This window comes from Pleurodeles waltl, chromosome 3_1 (assembly GCF_031143425.1).
Source record: "Pleurodeles waltl isolate 20211129_DDA chromosome 3_1, aPleWal1.hap1.20221129, whole genome shotgun sequence".
NCBI classification, from domain to species: Eukaryota; Metazoa; Chordata; class Amphibia; order Caudata; family Salamandridae; genus Pleurodeles; species Pleurodeles waltl.
In genome coordinates this window covers 960,901,771-960,920,235 of record NC_090440.1, presented here as the reverse complement: position 1 = coordinate 960,920,235, position 18,465 = coordinate 960,901,771, and the positions used below count along the sequence as shown (strand labels likewise).

At 43.6% G+C, this 18,465-nt stretch overlaps 1 protein-coding gene across 1 annotated transcript in view; it reads right to left on the bottom strand.

Moving 5' to 3' along the window:
* Window positions 1–9,356: 9,356 nt before the first annotated feature.
* Window positions 9,357–18,465, bottom strand: part of PDIK1L (PDLIM1 interacting kinase 1 like) — a 59,871-nt gene continuing 50,762 nt past the window's right edge. Inside the window, exon 3 of the mRNA XM_069223993.1 lies at window positions 9,357–13,354. Within this exon, the coding sequence (XP_069080094.1) occupies window positions 12,614–13,354 (741 nt within the window). The 3' untranslated portion in view covers window positions 9,357–12,613. The remainder of the gene's footprint in view (window positions 13,355–18,465) is intronic.

Genomic DNA, 18,465 nt, shown 5'->3' with positions numbered 1-18,465 from the left:
ATGTAGAATTTTTTTCACATGTGCCGAATATAAGTGGGATACCACTTGCTTAGGTGCATTTCAAAATTTAATGTAAAAGTACTTTTGGTGTTACGTTTCGGGTTACTTTCCTGCACGCTGGTGTATTACATACGTTTCTGCATAGCGTGGGGTTTTATTTATGGGGTGGTTTTGATTCATCAGTTGGTTCGGGGAATTCAGGTGTAAAATGGAAGTGTTTATGCAGACTGTTGGAGGATATGTTAAGAGTCAGAATATATTAAATTGTATGATAAAATCGTCTGGTAAACACAGCATTTGATTGACCATCACTGAGCTACTGAGGGTGCATGATTGAGGGAAATGGGTTATCTAATACTGATTCCGATTGAATTCATTTTTTCTGTTTAATACCCCTGCCAAAGACTGAATCTCAAAATGCACTGGGTATAAAATATTAAGAATAAAATATGGATTGTCAAGTGAAGTCAGTAAACTCATGGATTTCACATGTTGGAATCATCATCTGGTCAATAAAAGATGGAAGACCTGAATATTTATGTTTAATTTTCTTTGAAATTGATTAAACACTGATTGAAATGGATGAAGTTAAATAAAAACGGATGAATGATTATTATGTGTCGCTGGATTCACATTGACCTACGGACCTTTTTAAAGGCTGTGCACCTTGTGACTTATCTAATTTGGTCATCACCTTGTTCACCGATGTTATGGACTGCTAGCATGGCAGATGATGGTGAATCCTTCAGTCGACTGGATACCCATGATGGTATGTCGGCAGATTAGGAGGGTTTGGAGACTGCAGCTGCCGGGGAGGTGGTGGAATGACTAGACTGCTGGCTGCCTGCCACACGAGGTCTGAGGGAACTGCGCCATCGGCCACGCAGAGGCTATGGCGTATGCAGGGCACTGTGGCTAAGAGGATACTGGTGTGGCTGGAAGTCACTTCTGTTGTCATGAGAGGAATGAAAGGCTGATTGTGGGTGAGGTGGGGCCATAGAGAGGCCCAAGGACCTGGCTGTAGCTCGATTGTCCTTAACGTGCTCCAGTACCAAATCAGTCTAGTCTCCAAAGAGAGACGGAAGCCATCAAAACGCATGTCCATCGGGGAAGCTTGGACATCCTCGTCCTCAATCAGGTGTCTGTCGATAAAACCGCTTAGCTGCATCTCTCCCACTGGCAACAGCCTGAGAGCACACGGCCTAGGCCTCCTCTGGGACAATTGGCAGCAATTGTACAACTGTATCCCACAAAGCATGAGAATAGCAGCCCAAAAGGGATAAAGGGTTCACAAACTGCAAAGGCAGACTGGTGGATGAAAAAATCTTCCCCAAAATGCCCAGCCTTTTGGATTCCCTGTCCGGGGGTGCAGTACGGAATGCATAAGGAGTTACATGGGACGTAGAGGCCAGGATCACTAAACTCCGAGGTAGGGTGTTGGATGAAGAAATTTGGGTCTCCAAGTGGTGGGCGGCGACAGGCAATCATCCTCTGATCTGTTTGGCCCAAGTCCCCAGAAGAACATTGGAAGCGATTCATTGCACAGGAGTAGCAGTTCTAAGGGGGGATAAGTTCAGGTTGCAGTATTTTTGCCAAGACAGTCTAGACTGCCACCGAAAGCAGTTGAGGTCAAGGAGTTCAGCTGCCCTCCAATACCACCATCGCAAAAGAAGCAACCTTCTCCATAGGTAGGGAGAGAAAGCATACCAGTATCTGGAGAAGTATACAGTTCAGTGGCTTCATCCAGTTCCTAACAGCAGTCCATATTGAGATCTTCATAGGGGTAGTATTCTTCAGGGCCCAGTGACCCCGCTTCTCCCCAAATCCTAGCCCATAACAATGGGGCTCAGAATCTGACCTGGAAGGCATGGTTCCAGTCGGTACCAGAAACTGTTGATAGACGCCCTCCTGGCTTCATATCATCAGGGGATCAAAATTGCGGTGCCGGGAGCATCGACACTGGCACCAGGGAAGGTTCAATGGTATGACCAGTGTCGGTCTGGAGCCAGAAAAAGGATTCTTGGGGCCCAACTGGAGCCAAAATGGCCCCTGTTGACTCCTCAGGGCCTGAAGGCACACCAAAGGAGTCGGCCCGCCCAAATATCAGGAGCACGGCCTCATAAAACACCTTTGAGTGGTGGTCACTTTGGCTGCCAGAAACCCAGGAAGGCACGGAGTCCACCCAGCTGCATGCTCAACTGCAGTCAGGCCTTGGAAGCCAATGCTTTCTCATCGGCCTACGGATGAGTAGTCTAAGAACTCTTATACTACTTTTTCATGTGCCAGAACTTATCTAAGGTACCCAATGACTTGGAAAGAAAAAACAAACTTCCCCTCGACTAGGACTTCGAACGTTGTGGCGTCACACGTTGGGCTGCTATAAACTTGAGGGACCGCTCTGTCAAGGCCTTCGGGTTCATAGTGTGGCAGTCAGAATACAACTTTGGTTCATGGTCACGCTCGAGGCACTAAAGGCAAACACGGTGTGGGTTCATCATGGACATCGATCAGCAACGTGCGCCGCAGGGCTTGAAGCCATCCTTCTTAGAGGACATCCCTGCCACACCAGGAGGAAAACCTCAAAATAATTAGACAAAACGTTGAAAAAAGCTCAGTCAAAAACTGATTGAAGGGGTAGATCGTCTCTCCGATCAGTGCAGGCTGGCACAGAAAGAAAAGAACGGACGTCAGCGCACTTGGGCGGCACCTATACAGGTCCCATGGACGTCACTTCCGGTACAGACAAAACAGAGCCGACTGACGCCACCTACCAGCGTACCACTCATGAAATTTTTTCTGGATCGAGTTCAACGCCTGAGGAAATTATATGGTAAGGAATCTGCATGTAGAAGTCTATTGGATTCCAAAGTCACTTTCAGTAAAAGTGCATTAAGTTTAAGGTGCACTACTACATTTAAATAGCATACCACAGGAAGATCTCGCCTTCCCGGTCTCCAGTATGAGAATCAGACAGCATGCACAGCTCTAGATTGAGTAACCTCCCATGCCTGAACACCAAAAGACCAAAAAGGAGACACCCAGACAGCAAGTCTTTTCTTAGGCCACAACAATTTGGAACAACATTCAAGTCCATGTTCGACAAGCACCTACCCCTTCCTCTTCAGAAAGCAAAGACAATTCCTGTCGGACAGCATCTCACTGCCCCCTGGTATCTCTCCAGGTGCCACACCCCAAAATTACTCCAATAACTTTCATAAACCCCTCCAATGTACGCTTGCCATGTTATGGCCCATCATCTCATAATATTTGATCCTTTTTTCTGCAGAGCTCCAATGACTTGCACTTCATAAAAGCCAAATATACATACGAAAAAAGCACCTGTACTAGACAGATGAACCTCAGGTCTACATCTTAACACAGCAGAGAAGGTGCAATATACCAACAAATATTAAACAAGTCTCTGTTGTAAAGGAGAGGAAACAACACAGCTGTCTAATGGCAAAATATACCAGAGGCTGCCTAGGCTATGCATGCAGAACTAAATTAACAAACCATGTCCCATGACATAAGGTAAATGTGCAACTACACGAGACTTTGCAGAAAAAAAAGACAGTTCTACCAACTGAAGGACGAATAATGGTAAAGTAAAACATTCATACACAAAAATACCAATCAACTAAAGTCAAGTCATATTACCCATCACTTAAATAGTAGGTTATTGTCACAAGTGTGACATCGTGGCTCTCTGGCTGTTCAAAGCAACAATATGCAGATTAAAATTATGTTTGTAGGATGACCTATGTGGGGCGAATTTGGTCCGGGTGTGCAAGATCCCGAGACACTAACTTGTCATATTACAGCAGACTTTAAACTACTAGTATGCAAGCAATAAACCGACCCTCCAGCTTAAAGTGATTTTGCTGTGAGTCATCAATTATGCCATCTATCGCCCTGACAGCCTCATTACGAACCACAGACCTCTCTCTAGGATTACAAACTCTACCCTTCTTTGAATTTTGCATAAAAAGGTGGAACTCCGCTGCTTCAGAATCTCTCTACCACTATACACGGAAACACTGTTTTGCCTGTGATCTGAGCCGTTGCTGTTTCGTTTAAACCACCTGCAGTGCATGACTGAAGTAATTCGCTCAGATAAACTCAAAGTAATCCCACAATCCTGAAATGTTCTTCCCAGGCCAGCACACACCTTAGCATACATTCAATTTGAAACCTGCAACGGAAACGTGTGAAGTTACACTATATACTCTTGCTCAGATAGACTGATCCCGTAGCAATAACTGAAAATCACAGGTTTCACCACTATGCGAAGTTGGCAAACAGTTGAGTTTCACAATTCGTCAGGTGTTTGAGATGCCATCAACTGAGCCATCAATCTCCTTCAAAGGCTCCTTTTAATTCCCACACTGTTCGAGGGAAACTGCAAATCAACGCAGGTTATTTCCTTTTTCTTAATCCATCTATGCAGGATGAATTGCTTCGAAGGGTCTTGCTATGTATAGGGCCACTGGAATTATGCAGTGGGGCAGAACCAAATTAAACGGTAGTATTGACTAAACCATGTAGCAAGAAAAGGAAAACTGTTTGACATTTTTTTTCATAACGTGCCATCATTTTTGACATTTCTACACATTTTAATACTATCTGGGGGGAAAGGTTGCACTTAATTAGTACCAACTTGACACCCAAATACTGCAAAAAGCAACAGCAAGGTGATCAGTCATCCTTTGTGAAGAGCCATCTACTGGGTGACATTACATGTCAATGCATTTAGTAACTTTTGATCTGTTTGCGGTCTAAACAATCTTTTTTTATTAAAATCTGAAAATATGCCGCAGATGGCAGATTATGTGCCAAATTATTATTTCCTAGAACTCTGCAGCTACAAAAAAAAAAAAAAATCACTTAGTTCATGTAGCCCAGCAAACGCACCATCCTCCTTTTGAACCACTTTATTATATACTTGTGGTGGGGAGAATTTAGTTTCCTCTCGATTGCATTAGCTTACTCTGATGTAGCTGGCTTCTCACCAGGCCTCTAAAGTGTTGGGCTGGTGTCAAAATCAGGCATGGGCTGGAAGGCTGGGGGAACCCGAGGCAAAAATCCTCACTGCAAGCGATAGCTGAAGGGCCCATGGACATGGGCCATGAGTCACAGATTCGGTCACTCCATCTGCAGCGGGACGGTGCTGCTCCTACATAAGACGTTAGCAGGACTATGTGAACATGGCCTTGTGCGGTAACTACAAAAGCCCGCTTTACTCCCAAGAAGTGGGAATTGTAATAATTGTTATTATCCTAGGTTTGTGAGTTTTTTTTTTTTTTTTTTTTTTTTATGACCGATGCCTCAAGACTAGGGTCTAGGAGAAATGTTGACTATGTCCAGCTTGTTGGGCGTCACTTTCATGACAGAACGTAAATGGTCTGGCCAGCATGGTCAAAAGGGGCATAGTAGAGAAATCTTTCTACCAACACGACCCAGACTTGATCTTCCTACAAGAGACACTTGGTAAAAAAAATGGCACTTCTTGGAATGGGGCAGGTTAAAAAGAAAGAAAAAAAGGATACAAACAAATAAAATGGGGCAAGTAGAATTTACCTTGGGCTCCTGCGTGACAGTAATCATGGCATGCTTGTGGCACAGACCTGGACAGACGGAGGGCTGCTGTGCAGCTGATTGGCCAAACTGGGAGAGTGGAATAGACTTCAAATTCTGGTTGTCACATGGTACATGCCCCCTGGGCTTCAGATAAGAACCCTTGAAAGGAAGGGAAAGTGGATTTCCCAGGAACTAGATTCAATCTTGATTACTGGAGGCAACAAATTGAACTATGCATCCAGATATAGACATTTAACAAAACTATGCAACAGGAGGGTAATAGACTGATATTTAGTGACCGCAATGGGGTTATGGGATTTGTGGAGAAGGGCTTCTCCCAGGGAGAAACAGTTCTCTTAAATGACACAAGGATTACACGCCATATACAAGACAGTTACTTTCTGATCCTTGTAACAGAGGCAGATATGTACTCTAATACCCAATTCCTATCAAGAGGAATTCTGGTAACAGCCCCACTACGCATTAGTTTATATCTCGAACAGCAATAAATGGGGGTTTGGGGAATCTGGGGATTGAGTGGCAGTTAGTTAGATCCTTGGCACATCAAGTACTAGGTACCTGAAAAGAACAGCAGAGTCCTACTTAGCCGATTATGTGGGCTCAGTGACATCGTGGTGACCTTTTAGGAGACAAAATCGTTATGCGGTTATTAGGGGTGACATCTCATATCACAAATCGTGGGCCAGAGACATGACAGACCCCACACAGTATGGGGGTCAGAAACACAACTCACCCAATAAGAGGGCGGATACATTTAACGTCCCAACAGAATACCTGGTCCGCCATACACAAATAGACAGAACACTACTGACAGATTTTAAACGACAAAGCTAGGCCACTTCACCAAGAGAAACAACAAGCTACACAAAACTGGCAACAGAGCAAGCTAATTGCTGGCCTGGCTAGACTAAAGAGAGGAGGGTCGGAGACGGGTCCACAAAAATCAACACTCCGACCAGAGGTGACTGCCCACAAGGCAGTTATTGCTCAAGCCTTTGCAATGTATTTGGAGGGCTTGTACCTTTTCAACGGGGACTACACAGATGAACTCCAGGATATCATTACGGATATACCCTCCCTGGTTTAGATGTGGAAAACAGAGGCCTGGAGAAGTCAACGCAGTAACTGAAATCGTGCAAAACAGTGGCCCAAAAGGGTTCCCGCACGAGTTTTTTTTTTTTTTTTTTTTTTTTTTTTTTTTTTTAACGTTTATGTGGCACACTCATTGGACACCTTCAGCTGTAAAACTATGCCCCCTGAGACGGCAGGCTCCCTCATGATGCCCGGACAGCCAATATCTTCGTTCACAAAAATGGGAAACTGCGTCTCATATAGACCCATAACTCTACTGAACACAGAAAACAAAATTCAAGCTAAAATATGGGCCAATTACTGGTAATTGACAAATTGATAGTGCCAGACTAATCTGGCCACACAGAACCACTCTCCACAACACCAACACCGGTATGTAGTCCTGGCATGGAAACACTTGATACAACAACCGGTGGTACTTTTATCCTTGGATCCCAAAAAAAGCATTTGATTTACTTGAATGGTTGTATTTGGTCAGGAGTTCCAGGAATGGGTTTAACTACTGTCCCAGGAATTAGTCAAACTGAGGCTTGAGACAGGGGTGCCCACGCCCCCCCCTTTTGTTTGTGCTTGCAATAGAGCCCCTAGCAGTGAGGGTTCGATGGGATGCTCTTCGAGGTGTTTGATGGGACTCAGGTGGGCGCATGTCGTCTCCCTAAATGCAGATTATGATCTCCTCTACTTGACTGACCCTGCGCAATCAATTCCCAGGATCCTAGAAATACTTAGGATTTTTGCACCATTGTTAGGGATCTTGATTAACTGGCAAAAATTGATAGCATATGGGCTGTCCGAATGGGTACCCCTGACTGGAAATGCCCCTGGATGGGCTTTCGTCTGATACAACTGAAAATACTTCCTAGGGAGTACTACATTCGCACTTGACTGTTTTGGATGGGAAAAACAGATACAGACAAAATGTTTTAGGGGATGCAATTGTACAGGCACTTTGATACACATACTGTAGAATTGCCAGAGACTTCCAACATTTATGAGTGGGGGCACAACTTAATTTAGCAAGTTACTAATCGCAGGCAGTAGATCAACGCACAGGTTATATGCTTGGGGATCAGAGGAGACCAGTGTCTGCAGAGACACAGCATTTCGTTTTGTAATATTGCCCATGTGGAAGCGAAAAAGAGGTGTGGTCTGGCTGTGAGGGAGCGAGGACATACCCCAAGTGACCCAGTGGTTCTGCAACCTGGACTGATGCATTCAGGCTCAAGAGGCTGAATATAGGCAAGGGGTTGCCCAAGCACATTCAAAAAGATCTGTGAGCCTGTGGCATGAGGTTTAGGAACAGGATGAAAAACAAGGCCCCCCCATATACTCAGCCAGCAGCCAATTTACAGGAAGGGACCTGTATTATCCCCTAGAACAGTGGGTCCCAGGACCCCTGGGGGTCCGCGAAGCCTCCTCAAGGGGTCCGCGACTGCTTAGAAAATTTAATAATATTAGGTTCCAACTATCAGTAATGACTCAGTGGGGGGGGTCCCCGAATTCCAATAATGATTCATTGGGAGTCCCCGGGCTCCAATATTGATAAAATGGGGGTCCACATAAGTCAAAAGGTTGGGAACCACTGCTCTAGAATATACAAGCCCTGGGAATGGTTGTTTGAAGATGGCTGGGTGGCCGCACAGGAACTTCACCCTAGTGGAAGATGTCACTAAAGACAGACTGTTGTGTTACGTTGTTCTGACATGTCATGCACTCTATCTTTGCTATGTCACTATCAGCATGCTTTGTTTGAGAAAATAAATACACCTGTCGAAAAAAAAAATATAATGGAAGAAAATGCCCCACTGTGAGGTTCAACATTAGTGGTAGAGACATTAACAATGAATGGTGAAATAATGGGATATGTGCCGTTGCCGAAGCGTAAAAATCGACAAAGAAAATCACTGCTCAGATGTACTATACGGAGAATAAGTGCTGCCCCAAATCGTATATCCAATAATCAGGAAAGCGACTGCTAAAGTAAATAAAAAATAAGTACTAAGAAGAGATGGTTCCACAAGGTCCCATGATAGAAAGACTGCTTCAGAATGAGACCCACCACTTGAGAGACTGTGCAACAAGGAGTTAAAATACTGAAGAGGTACTCCCCCAGGTCCAATTCTGAATTAAGGTTGAATCATCTTCCAGTGAAACCGACTCGCTAAAGCGTAAAAGTTCCGTGGCTAGAAAGGCTGACGTGAGAGAAAAGTAAATTCCCTTGGCAAAAAAAAAACACACAAATTGGGAAGAAGAGTACACTCTTTCAGTGAGCGAGATCAGATACTGCGAGAATGGACACTTTCCAGGAGAAAAGTCAGTAATGAAGGCTACAATATTTGGGAGAGAGAAGTCCGACTAAAAACCAAAACCAGTCAGTTCTGCAGTATTACTGCTGCTTCATCCTTCTTCCTATCAAGGCATATATTATGACAAGCCAAGAAACAAAAGCAGGAATTAATCCATTAGAAAAAGCAAACAAATATAACAATCGACCCACGAATGTTTGGCTGTTGTAGGCGTACCCGCACCACACATCATCTTAGCTGTATGGATGGTAGATGGTAAATGGTTCCTTGGAGGATCCAACAGTGAATGAAAGTCCGCAGAATAAGTGCAAGGCCTTAGTGTATAATAAACATTTAGAAAGAAAACACAGGAGTCGTAACTGAAGTCAGATTTTATTCTTAGTCATGAACTGAACAAATAAATTACACATTCAATTTTTTTCCCCTTTTACATTTTTTCATAAAATATAGTTTACAATTTTGCTGGATTAAAAAAAAAACGCTTTTGCTTTCAGGATACAGTTTTCCTCTCGGAGTGGAACAATATCCCGATGTACAGTCGTACAACATGTAGTCGCCGCAGCAGTCTGTATGGAAAAGATTTACAAGCCCCCCTACACAAAAGAGCTCTGCTGGAAAACAAAAGAACAAAGTGTGCACGAGTGTTAAACGTTAAATATGATCTGAAGCATTCACCAATGCAGAGAACCGGAAAATGTGATTTGATCGTGTAAGAATCAGGTTACCCATATGGTGCTCTATACACCTCAGCTCACCCTCCGTGCCTGAACTATTGTAGGAAAAGCTAAAACAGGGTTATTCGTGTACACCTGCTGGTTCACCGTTCTCTACAGTCTACGTCCTGTAGTGCGGATCAAATCACAGCGATGATAAAGAAAAAGGATATTAGAGCAGCAAACTAACCTCCAGAACATCCTTCGATAGGAGAGGATGATTGGAGAATACAAGCCAATTTCACTGCGCAGCTCTCAGTTGGCATCAGCAGAAACCTCTGCCTTGAACAGTATAGGAACCATGAAATTTCAAAAGGAGGGGGGAGAACCGAAGTGTCATTTCTTCCCTTGGTTTCCCTTTATGTAGTAAATACAGTGCACAGCTCTAATCTAACCAACGTGCACATCATGAATTGAATGTGCGTATTCGTAGAGGTAGGACATTTAATACCAGCCAAGACTGAACAGACAGTTGTAGGTGACCACTGACAGAGGGAGCAAGAGCAGATGCTAAGATACCTTGTCACTCCAGATCAGAAACTGTGCGTGGAGTTGGATGCAAGCTTTGGGAAGAGATTTTTTTTTTTACGGTAGCACTGGTGGCCTCGCAATATACGGTTATAATTGTAACAGGTTTGTGCAAAGTTTACCCAAACACTTCTCAAACCCAGTAAATAGAGATCCACTACTATCAAAGATGCCTACAGTTCTGATCAAGGGACAGACTCAACCCCGTAAGCAATCCAAATCAGTGGCAGAAAGACTATCTTAGCAGTTGCTTTAGCTAAACCACAACAGTGCAATGCTGCCGTCTCTCATACAGACTTTATACTTTTATTTTTTAGACAAAGCAGCAAACCCAACATTCTGGAATGGGGTCCCCGACACATAACTAACACAACAAAGCAGCAGAGCAGTCAAGGAGGTACAGGCAGATCAAACCTGGGTCAATAAAGAGAACACTTGGGGACGGGACAGTGATTTACATAAGTAATGTGGAGTCAATAGAACAAAGGCCAAAGGAAGCACAACACAGGAAAATGAGTTGATAGGACTTAAAGGGTTGGCAAACATTAAGAGTTTAAGGCAACTTGCATCAGAGCCAGTCGAAAAGTGGAGGTCCCCAGGTGAGCCTGTTTCAGGTAGGCATAGTACTTGAACGCGTCTGAAATATCAACAAAAAGTCCAAGCACTAACAGTTTAAATGGGTCGGGAGAGTGATGGGCCACAAGTTTATTTTATTTTTATTTATTTAATACGTGAGCTTGAGTTAATCAAGCACTGCCAGCACAGGGACAAAGATAGGTGGAAGGCTGATGGAAGAAGGATTAGTAGGTTTGGAGATTAAATCAGTAGAACAGTGTGAAACGTCTTACCCCATTCACACTGTAGAGGTTCACAGAACGAACTGGGAGCAGCAATAAAAGGTAATTTAGCTGCCTATTAAAATGTACTTTGCAAATTAAAAGGTTTGTGAATTAACTTTGCATTACAAAGTTGCAAATGTTTTTAATCGTGAGAATGTTTAAATGGGATGTGTCATTTTCACTTGCATATACCACATTCCCTTTTTTTGCACTGCAAGATCCACTATGCTAGCAGGTGAATTTTTGTTGGGCAAATGCCATTTTGTGACAATTTACATGGTTCGGGAAAAGTACAGCATTCGAGGTTTTTCTTTTCTTTTTTTTACACTACACCTCTTAATTCAAACTATTTACCAATGACTAACTAATTTTATCACTGGTGGTACAGGTTTGCCCAATACACTAACCCAAGCCAGAACGCTGTTTAAAAAAAATAATAATAATCCAATAGTCTGGCAACGTTGGCACTATTTTGTGTGTCTTTTTCTCCACACCCACCTCTTTCAAAATCTATGAGACCAAGAGGAATCGCTGTTTAAGGATGCCCAGCTAGGATATGCAGCCTGAACCACGAAATATTTTCGGTGGAATAATGCAGAGACGTGTCATCCTATCCCAACACAAAGGGCAAAATTTAAGTTCTAAAGGCCTGGGAGAACGACAGGGGCTAAGCCAAAACCAGAGAACAAAATATGGGAGAACGACAGGGGCTGAGCCAAAACCAGAGAACAAAATATGGGAGACAATACATGGCAGGCACTGCCATCCACCATGGTAAAGAGAAGAAGAAAAAATCCAGTGCACATCAACTTTGCCTCGCCTGCTGCCATCTGTTCAAAGCTGGATAACTATTTAAAAAAAAAAAAAAAAAAAAAAAAAGTAAAAGACCAAGGTTTGCAGAGCCTACTTGACCTCCAACCAACCGCGCCGTATAACGAGCTCGGCAATGCTACTGCAGAACTTAAAATGAAGCAGCGTTTCGAAAAGAAATGGGACATTTCCTGTGTGCAAAATGTAGCTTTAAACTTCAGTCTAGATTGTGGAGCCACCTCACCTTTAAATCATACGTACTTGTGCAAACCATCCCACGCGCTACTTCCCACTGAGCATAACCACCCTAAACAAACACAAAACGCTCAAAGTTGTGTGGAATAGGGAATACCCACAGCCTCGCACGCATACGAACCAACTACCCTAAAAAACAAAACAAACAAAAAAACACACACAATCTCCAGCCCTTTCTCAGCGTAGGGGACCCGCAGTCCAAGCATGCAAATCACCTGCTCACTTAAATATTTCATTGCTCACAGACGGCGGGAGGGCATACTGGAATGAAGCAGCACCATTCACAAACGTTTGTCTACATCTCCAAGGGGCTGAAGGTCAGTGCTGTACACCCAAAAGCAACTTAAGCTAAGAATTAAAAGTTTAGTCTTTCACAAAGCCTCACTTAGCTGCGTTGTTCGGTCCTTCTTCACACAACTGTGTGCTGCAGCTCCTCGCACCCCAACTGGAGGTTGGGGCGCCTCCTTAAACGTCACGTGTCCCAGCAAAAGTCTCTGAAAGCCATTCGCACCAGTCGGAGTTCAAGATCGAAGGCATCTGGACGGTCTTGGGGATTGACTGCCAACATTTCCTTGATCAGTTGTTTCATGCGGGCATTCATTGACTTTTTCTTGAAGGGTATAAGCAGCTCCATTTTGGGGTTCTCCAAAAGGGCCTCTCCGACTGGCACAATTGTGGAGCCTTGCTTCACGTAACTCCCTAGCAATTCTTTCTTAGTCTCTGTGTCGACGATGGTGATGCGCTCCAGCATGGCCCAGATAATAATCCCAAGGGCAAATATGTCCGCTTTAGCAGTGTAATGTCCCTCCCACACCTCGGGTGCCATAAAAAAGTCTGTGCCACAAGCAGTAGAGAGGAAGCATTTGTTAACACTCACAGGCTCTTCAGGGTTCAAGCCTGACGTGCAGCACACTTTGCTCAGGCCGAAGTCCGCTACCTTAAGGGTGGGTTCTAAATCGCTGGCACCGGTCCTGCTCTTGGAGATTAAGATATTGTCGGGCTTCAGATCCCGGTGGATGATCTGATTCTTGTGAAGGAAAGCGAGGGCACTGCTGAGCTGCAGCATGAAGCTGGTGTTAGTCTTACGGCTGGGCTTGCGGGATAGCAGATACTCGTTCATATCGCCCCCGTCACAGAAATCCATCACAAACCACAGGTAGTATGTGCTTCTGGGGTCAAACACTATCTCACCCTTCAAGGAAGACTCCACCAGCTTTGAGAAGAAAAAAAGAAAAGAGTTTCAGCCAACCTGTAACGATACCAAAGATCACGCAAAATATTGGCATGACATATGCCTGCCTGCAGAAGCACCTTCAAATTCATGAAATTAGTGTGCGGATGACACGCTGCATTTCACAGGAAATAAAGTAAACTACTTACTTGTAACACTGTTTGCGCAGCGTCACCTCATTTCTGGATTGCTTAGTCCGACCAGCCAGCAGTTTCAGCGATTAAAAAAAAAGTGTCCGTCAGACCCAAGTGGCACGAGACTAATATTTAGCAGTCAAACTGTTTACTTATTTTTACTTATGCCCGTGGGAAGGACGAGAAAAGTGCATGTCATCTGAAACAGGCCAAATATGTAAAACAAGCACAAATGTGAAGAATGCACTATTTGGGTGCAGAAAGCAGTGCGAGATTTACACAACTTCCATAGAGCAAAACTAGAGAAGGATGAGCAAATGTAAGTCTAGATGTACAGTTTCTTTAGTACCCGGTGCTGCTCAGTTCGTGCCCCTCCCCGTAAATCAGAAACTGCCGACCACTTTCCCATTTCTACAACACCCACCCTCAAGGGTATACAAAGAAAATAAACTGACGATAAATGTGTCACCGGTTGGACTAGGAAGGGATTCCGTTGCGCAATAATCGCAATCCGAAAAAAATAATAATAATAATTAACATTGACTCAATTCAGAATAAAACACGGTTGGCACTATTCGACACTTTAGCCCACATGGCCTTAACAATGTCGAGAATATGGATATGTACTCATGGATTAGTAAACCCGTCACCGATGGGGAACTACGTATTACATGGTGCCACTAAGTATTGTTTTAAGACTGGCACGAATTTCTACAACGCTGGCCATTTCGTTGATATCAATTATCACCTCTAGTCATAACAATACAAACAAAGAATGAGTAGTTGCATGTGCAGTTATGTTTGAACTCTGTCTCCTCAACATTTCATGCTTATTCACCACACCACTCATATCAAACCTCACAAGCCGATTCTAAACCAGTGGTTCCCAACATTCTGACTTCTATGGACCCCCACTTTATAGTTATTGGAGACCCCCACTGAATCACTAGAATCTGAGGGTCCACCACTGAGTCATTACTGGAAGCTGGGGACCCCTGGCCTAAACATTGTTGATGCTTTAAACCACAAAAGATTGCACAAAAACAAGCATTCCATCAAGCACATACACAACAAATTATTATTTTATTTTGTTAACAAAATAATTTTTTGTAAAAAAAAAAAAAAAAAAAAGGAAAGTTGGAGCTTAAAAAAAACAAAAAAAAAATGAATAAAAAACACACACACAATTGAAGGCACACGTTGTCCATACTATTTATAGTCTGATGCACTTGCTCCAACGAACCAATCGGAGGATACTACTTTTTTTAGCCTCCATTTTCCTAGACATTTACAGTATGTTCTAACATTCAACCATTTTATTTATACATACTTTATTAATCTGTTGACGTTAGTTAATTTTCTAAAAAGTCACGGACCCACCAAGGAGGCTTTGGGGAGGCTTTGGGGTCCCAGAACAACAAGTTGGGCACCACTGGTATAAACAGTATCAAGCAGGCAAAACTCAATCTAACACCCGTTCGAGCATTCATTTACAAGGAAGGCCCAGTAACCGATGCAAATTAGAACGCTTTACGATCTCGTAAGAGCTATACATAGTAGGCGCTTACTCAAACCATAAGGAATTTTGGGCCTAGCAAAAAGTATTTAAGAGTTATGTAATTATCAATATATTACTTACACAATTCACTGTACAAGCCATCCAAATCGTGCTCATCAATGCATACCAGAAAGGCACACACGCTCAATATACAACTTACACAATCATTCAACCAAGGCACACTATCAACAGAAACAGGTCTCAGGCACGCACCATCACATACAACACCCTAACTGCTGCATAATATAACATCCTACAGAGAGCAATACAAAAGCCACCTAAGCTCCTACCCTGCCACCTCTACAGACCAGAACAGCCTTCTTCCATTAGATTTACCACCTTAAGCACAAGATCTGAAATCTCAGCATCTCGACCAAGAACATGCAGTATACGTTCCTGAGAGATCTCAACGTGTCAGTAGCATCGGCACAAATAAATCTTTCTACACACATACACTTTGACCTCATCCAGTCAGCCACTCAGATAAGTAACTGCAAGGCCGAGATATCCCTGCACTAGCAATGCACTTCAGGATTACCGTCAACCAAAAACAGAAAAAGTGACTTTATGCTCTTTCAAAGACAAAACTATCTCCAACATATGCTTCATGCCAATTTACAGCACACATCTCGAAGCATGTACAACACAAAGTTCCACTGAAAAAACAATCCTCTAAACGTAATCCTTCTTCACCATGGAACACACAACTCACTAAAAATGTACCAAATGTATGCCAGGAAAGAAATGGAGATGAACCAATTTTCACAGATCACCTCATCCAAGCCAAAGGGCTTTGCTCTGCATACCGACCACGCACCACCACTTCTAAAGCCAATTTCTACAAAGCTGACAGAAATGAACAGAAGCAAAGTACTAAGCTGCCTCAAGCAACTACCAGAGACTGCAAAATCATTAAAAAAAATTCAACACCGCGGCTTCCTTGCTAGCCTACATCAATAAGACAGACATCCATTTCTCTCTACAAGAACTCTCTACAAGAACTCTCTCCAAAGTACTCTCTCTACAACCTACTTGCACACAATAAGCTTTCCAACATTAACACATTCTCTCACAGACACCGGCTATGAAGAGATTCTACAATAATTAAACATCAAGTCTCTTTGAGGCAGTATCCTTGCACCACTGCTCTATAATAGTCACCGGTTCTTAGCCAAGGGACCTTTGCCAGGCACTCAATATAGGAGAGATCCTATACCTGCTGATGAAAGCGACCCCCTAGCCCAAATGGTCTTGTCAACCCCTGCAAAATCACCCACCTAACATTCCTATGCAAAAATCAATGAAAACCTAGTCTCCACCCACCTAAAGGTGCAGATCGGTAAGAATAGTCTTCAACATTACCATTTCGTCAAATCGTGCAGAAGCACAGACAGCAACTCTTCAAATCAGTGATGAAACCTCATATGGGAGAACCACAGGCTTATCCTTCCAGACCCTGCTTGAGTTCTAGACAGCCTTCAACTTCAAGTGGAGCTTCAAGTGCTGATCCTCATCTAGGAAACGCACAGGTTTCTCAAATATAGTTCTTCAAATGTTAAACAGCTACCTCGTTAATTAGTAGCTTCAAACATCCATTTCACTGTGCACCTCAACAACCCCCTCCCACTGACCTACCCGAGACCCAACAAGATCTGAAATCTGTTCGTCACCACCTCCCCTCCCCGCCCCCCAAGCACGGCCAACTCACGCCTGGCTTTCCAGCACGAACCTGGATTTCTCCACATCCGTGTGACAGATTACAAAAAAAAATCACTACGATTTACCCTCAACACAGGCCTAACATTGAACAGGCGTTTTCAGGAAGACTTGGTTAGCATGGTACCATCTCACCCGCCCGAAGAGAAAGTAAAACTCTTCCTAACAAAAGTAGACTGCAAAAAACGGTGTTAGCCCTTGCGGTAAACACTCAGAACCACACGTTATGCCCCACATCCTGGGCAGAAATTGAAATTGGGTGCTATTTACCACACCCGACATATTTAGATTCCTATGGGGTAGGAGTAGATCTAGAAATAAGCATCCCACCTGTTTCAACGCTGAACATAACGGGGGACTTCGTTTGTAGCACAGACAAATGTGAACCAGTGCCGTTACGGAAAAAGCTAGTGAAATAAAGACACAGGTTGGTTCAGTATGCAGATTTCGCCTAGCCTTGAAGCTTGGTAAATTCACAAATGTAAATATTCTCCTTCAGTGAGTGAACTCAGTCAGCCGCGCTAATGAAAACAATGCACTTGGAAGGACTGGGCAAGGACCCAGATGAAAAACATTTACTTAAAGTTGCTTGGTTACACGGCTTGTTTCCAGGTTTATCAGAACTATTTTGACATTCGCCAAGCACGTCCCATGTTGCCGATGTCATACAAAGTAAAGGACAAGCACCCATTAGATTCAAAATATTACTTCCCACTCAGCACAGACGTCAGATGTAAGAAAGTGAGTGAAAGAGCACTTAATTATGCCAAAATGCTGTTGTACTATCACAAATTAAAAATATCCACTGATATATTTGGAGCAACATCACCCCCTCCAGGTCCTCCTGTGAGTAAGCACACAGTAAGACTCCCCCAAATGTGTTCAGAGAAAGACCTATTCTCCATAAACAATACAGCGAGTGCTGCAAGCCACACAAGACTCCTGTCTGGCATTCAACCCCTACACAGTAGTAGCACTCTATGTATTTATGGGTGCATCAGACAGCGCAAAAGCAGAACGAAAAATGCCCTGGGGTTGTTCAGATCATAAACCGTGCCACCAACACCATAACAAAAAGCAAGTAAACTAGCAACTCCAGTTGTCATCTTGCAGATGGCAAGCCTGCATAATGCGGATTTGTCCCTTGCAAATGACAAGTCTGCAAGGGACACCTCAGCATCATGAATTCATGAAGAAGGTACCACTCTCTCAATGCAGGGTAATGTTTTCTTGAAAGGGTCAGGCTACGGTTCACCATAAAAGAGCAGATGCCGAACGTCACAATACGATGCCCATGCCTTGCAAATTGAGAGCCCGCGCCTTTACACAGCTCTCCCTCATTTAACCTTACCCGCACCCTCCACACATACTACAGAAGAACTCACCAGAACATGGGCAAGAGTTAAATAGGTAAAACACAAACTCGTACTATCACTGTAAAGACCGCTATGCTCCGAGGTTCAAGGCATTGCCTCCGAAAACAAGATCCAAAAAATTCCACGTTGATGAACTGCTACATGGAGGGATTGCAACCCAAGCAGAAGAGCCAGCAAGTACTAATACCTAACAGGGACCAACATCAAACTACTGGGTAATAACAGAAATTCAGGATAGCTGTTTGTTCCAAATCTGGTGCATATCGACCAATGGTTTAAAAGGTCGAATCACCGGTGCTCTCCCATATT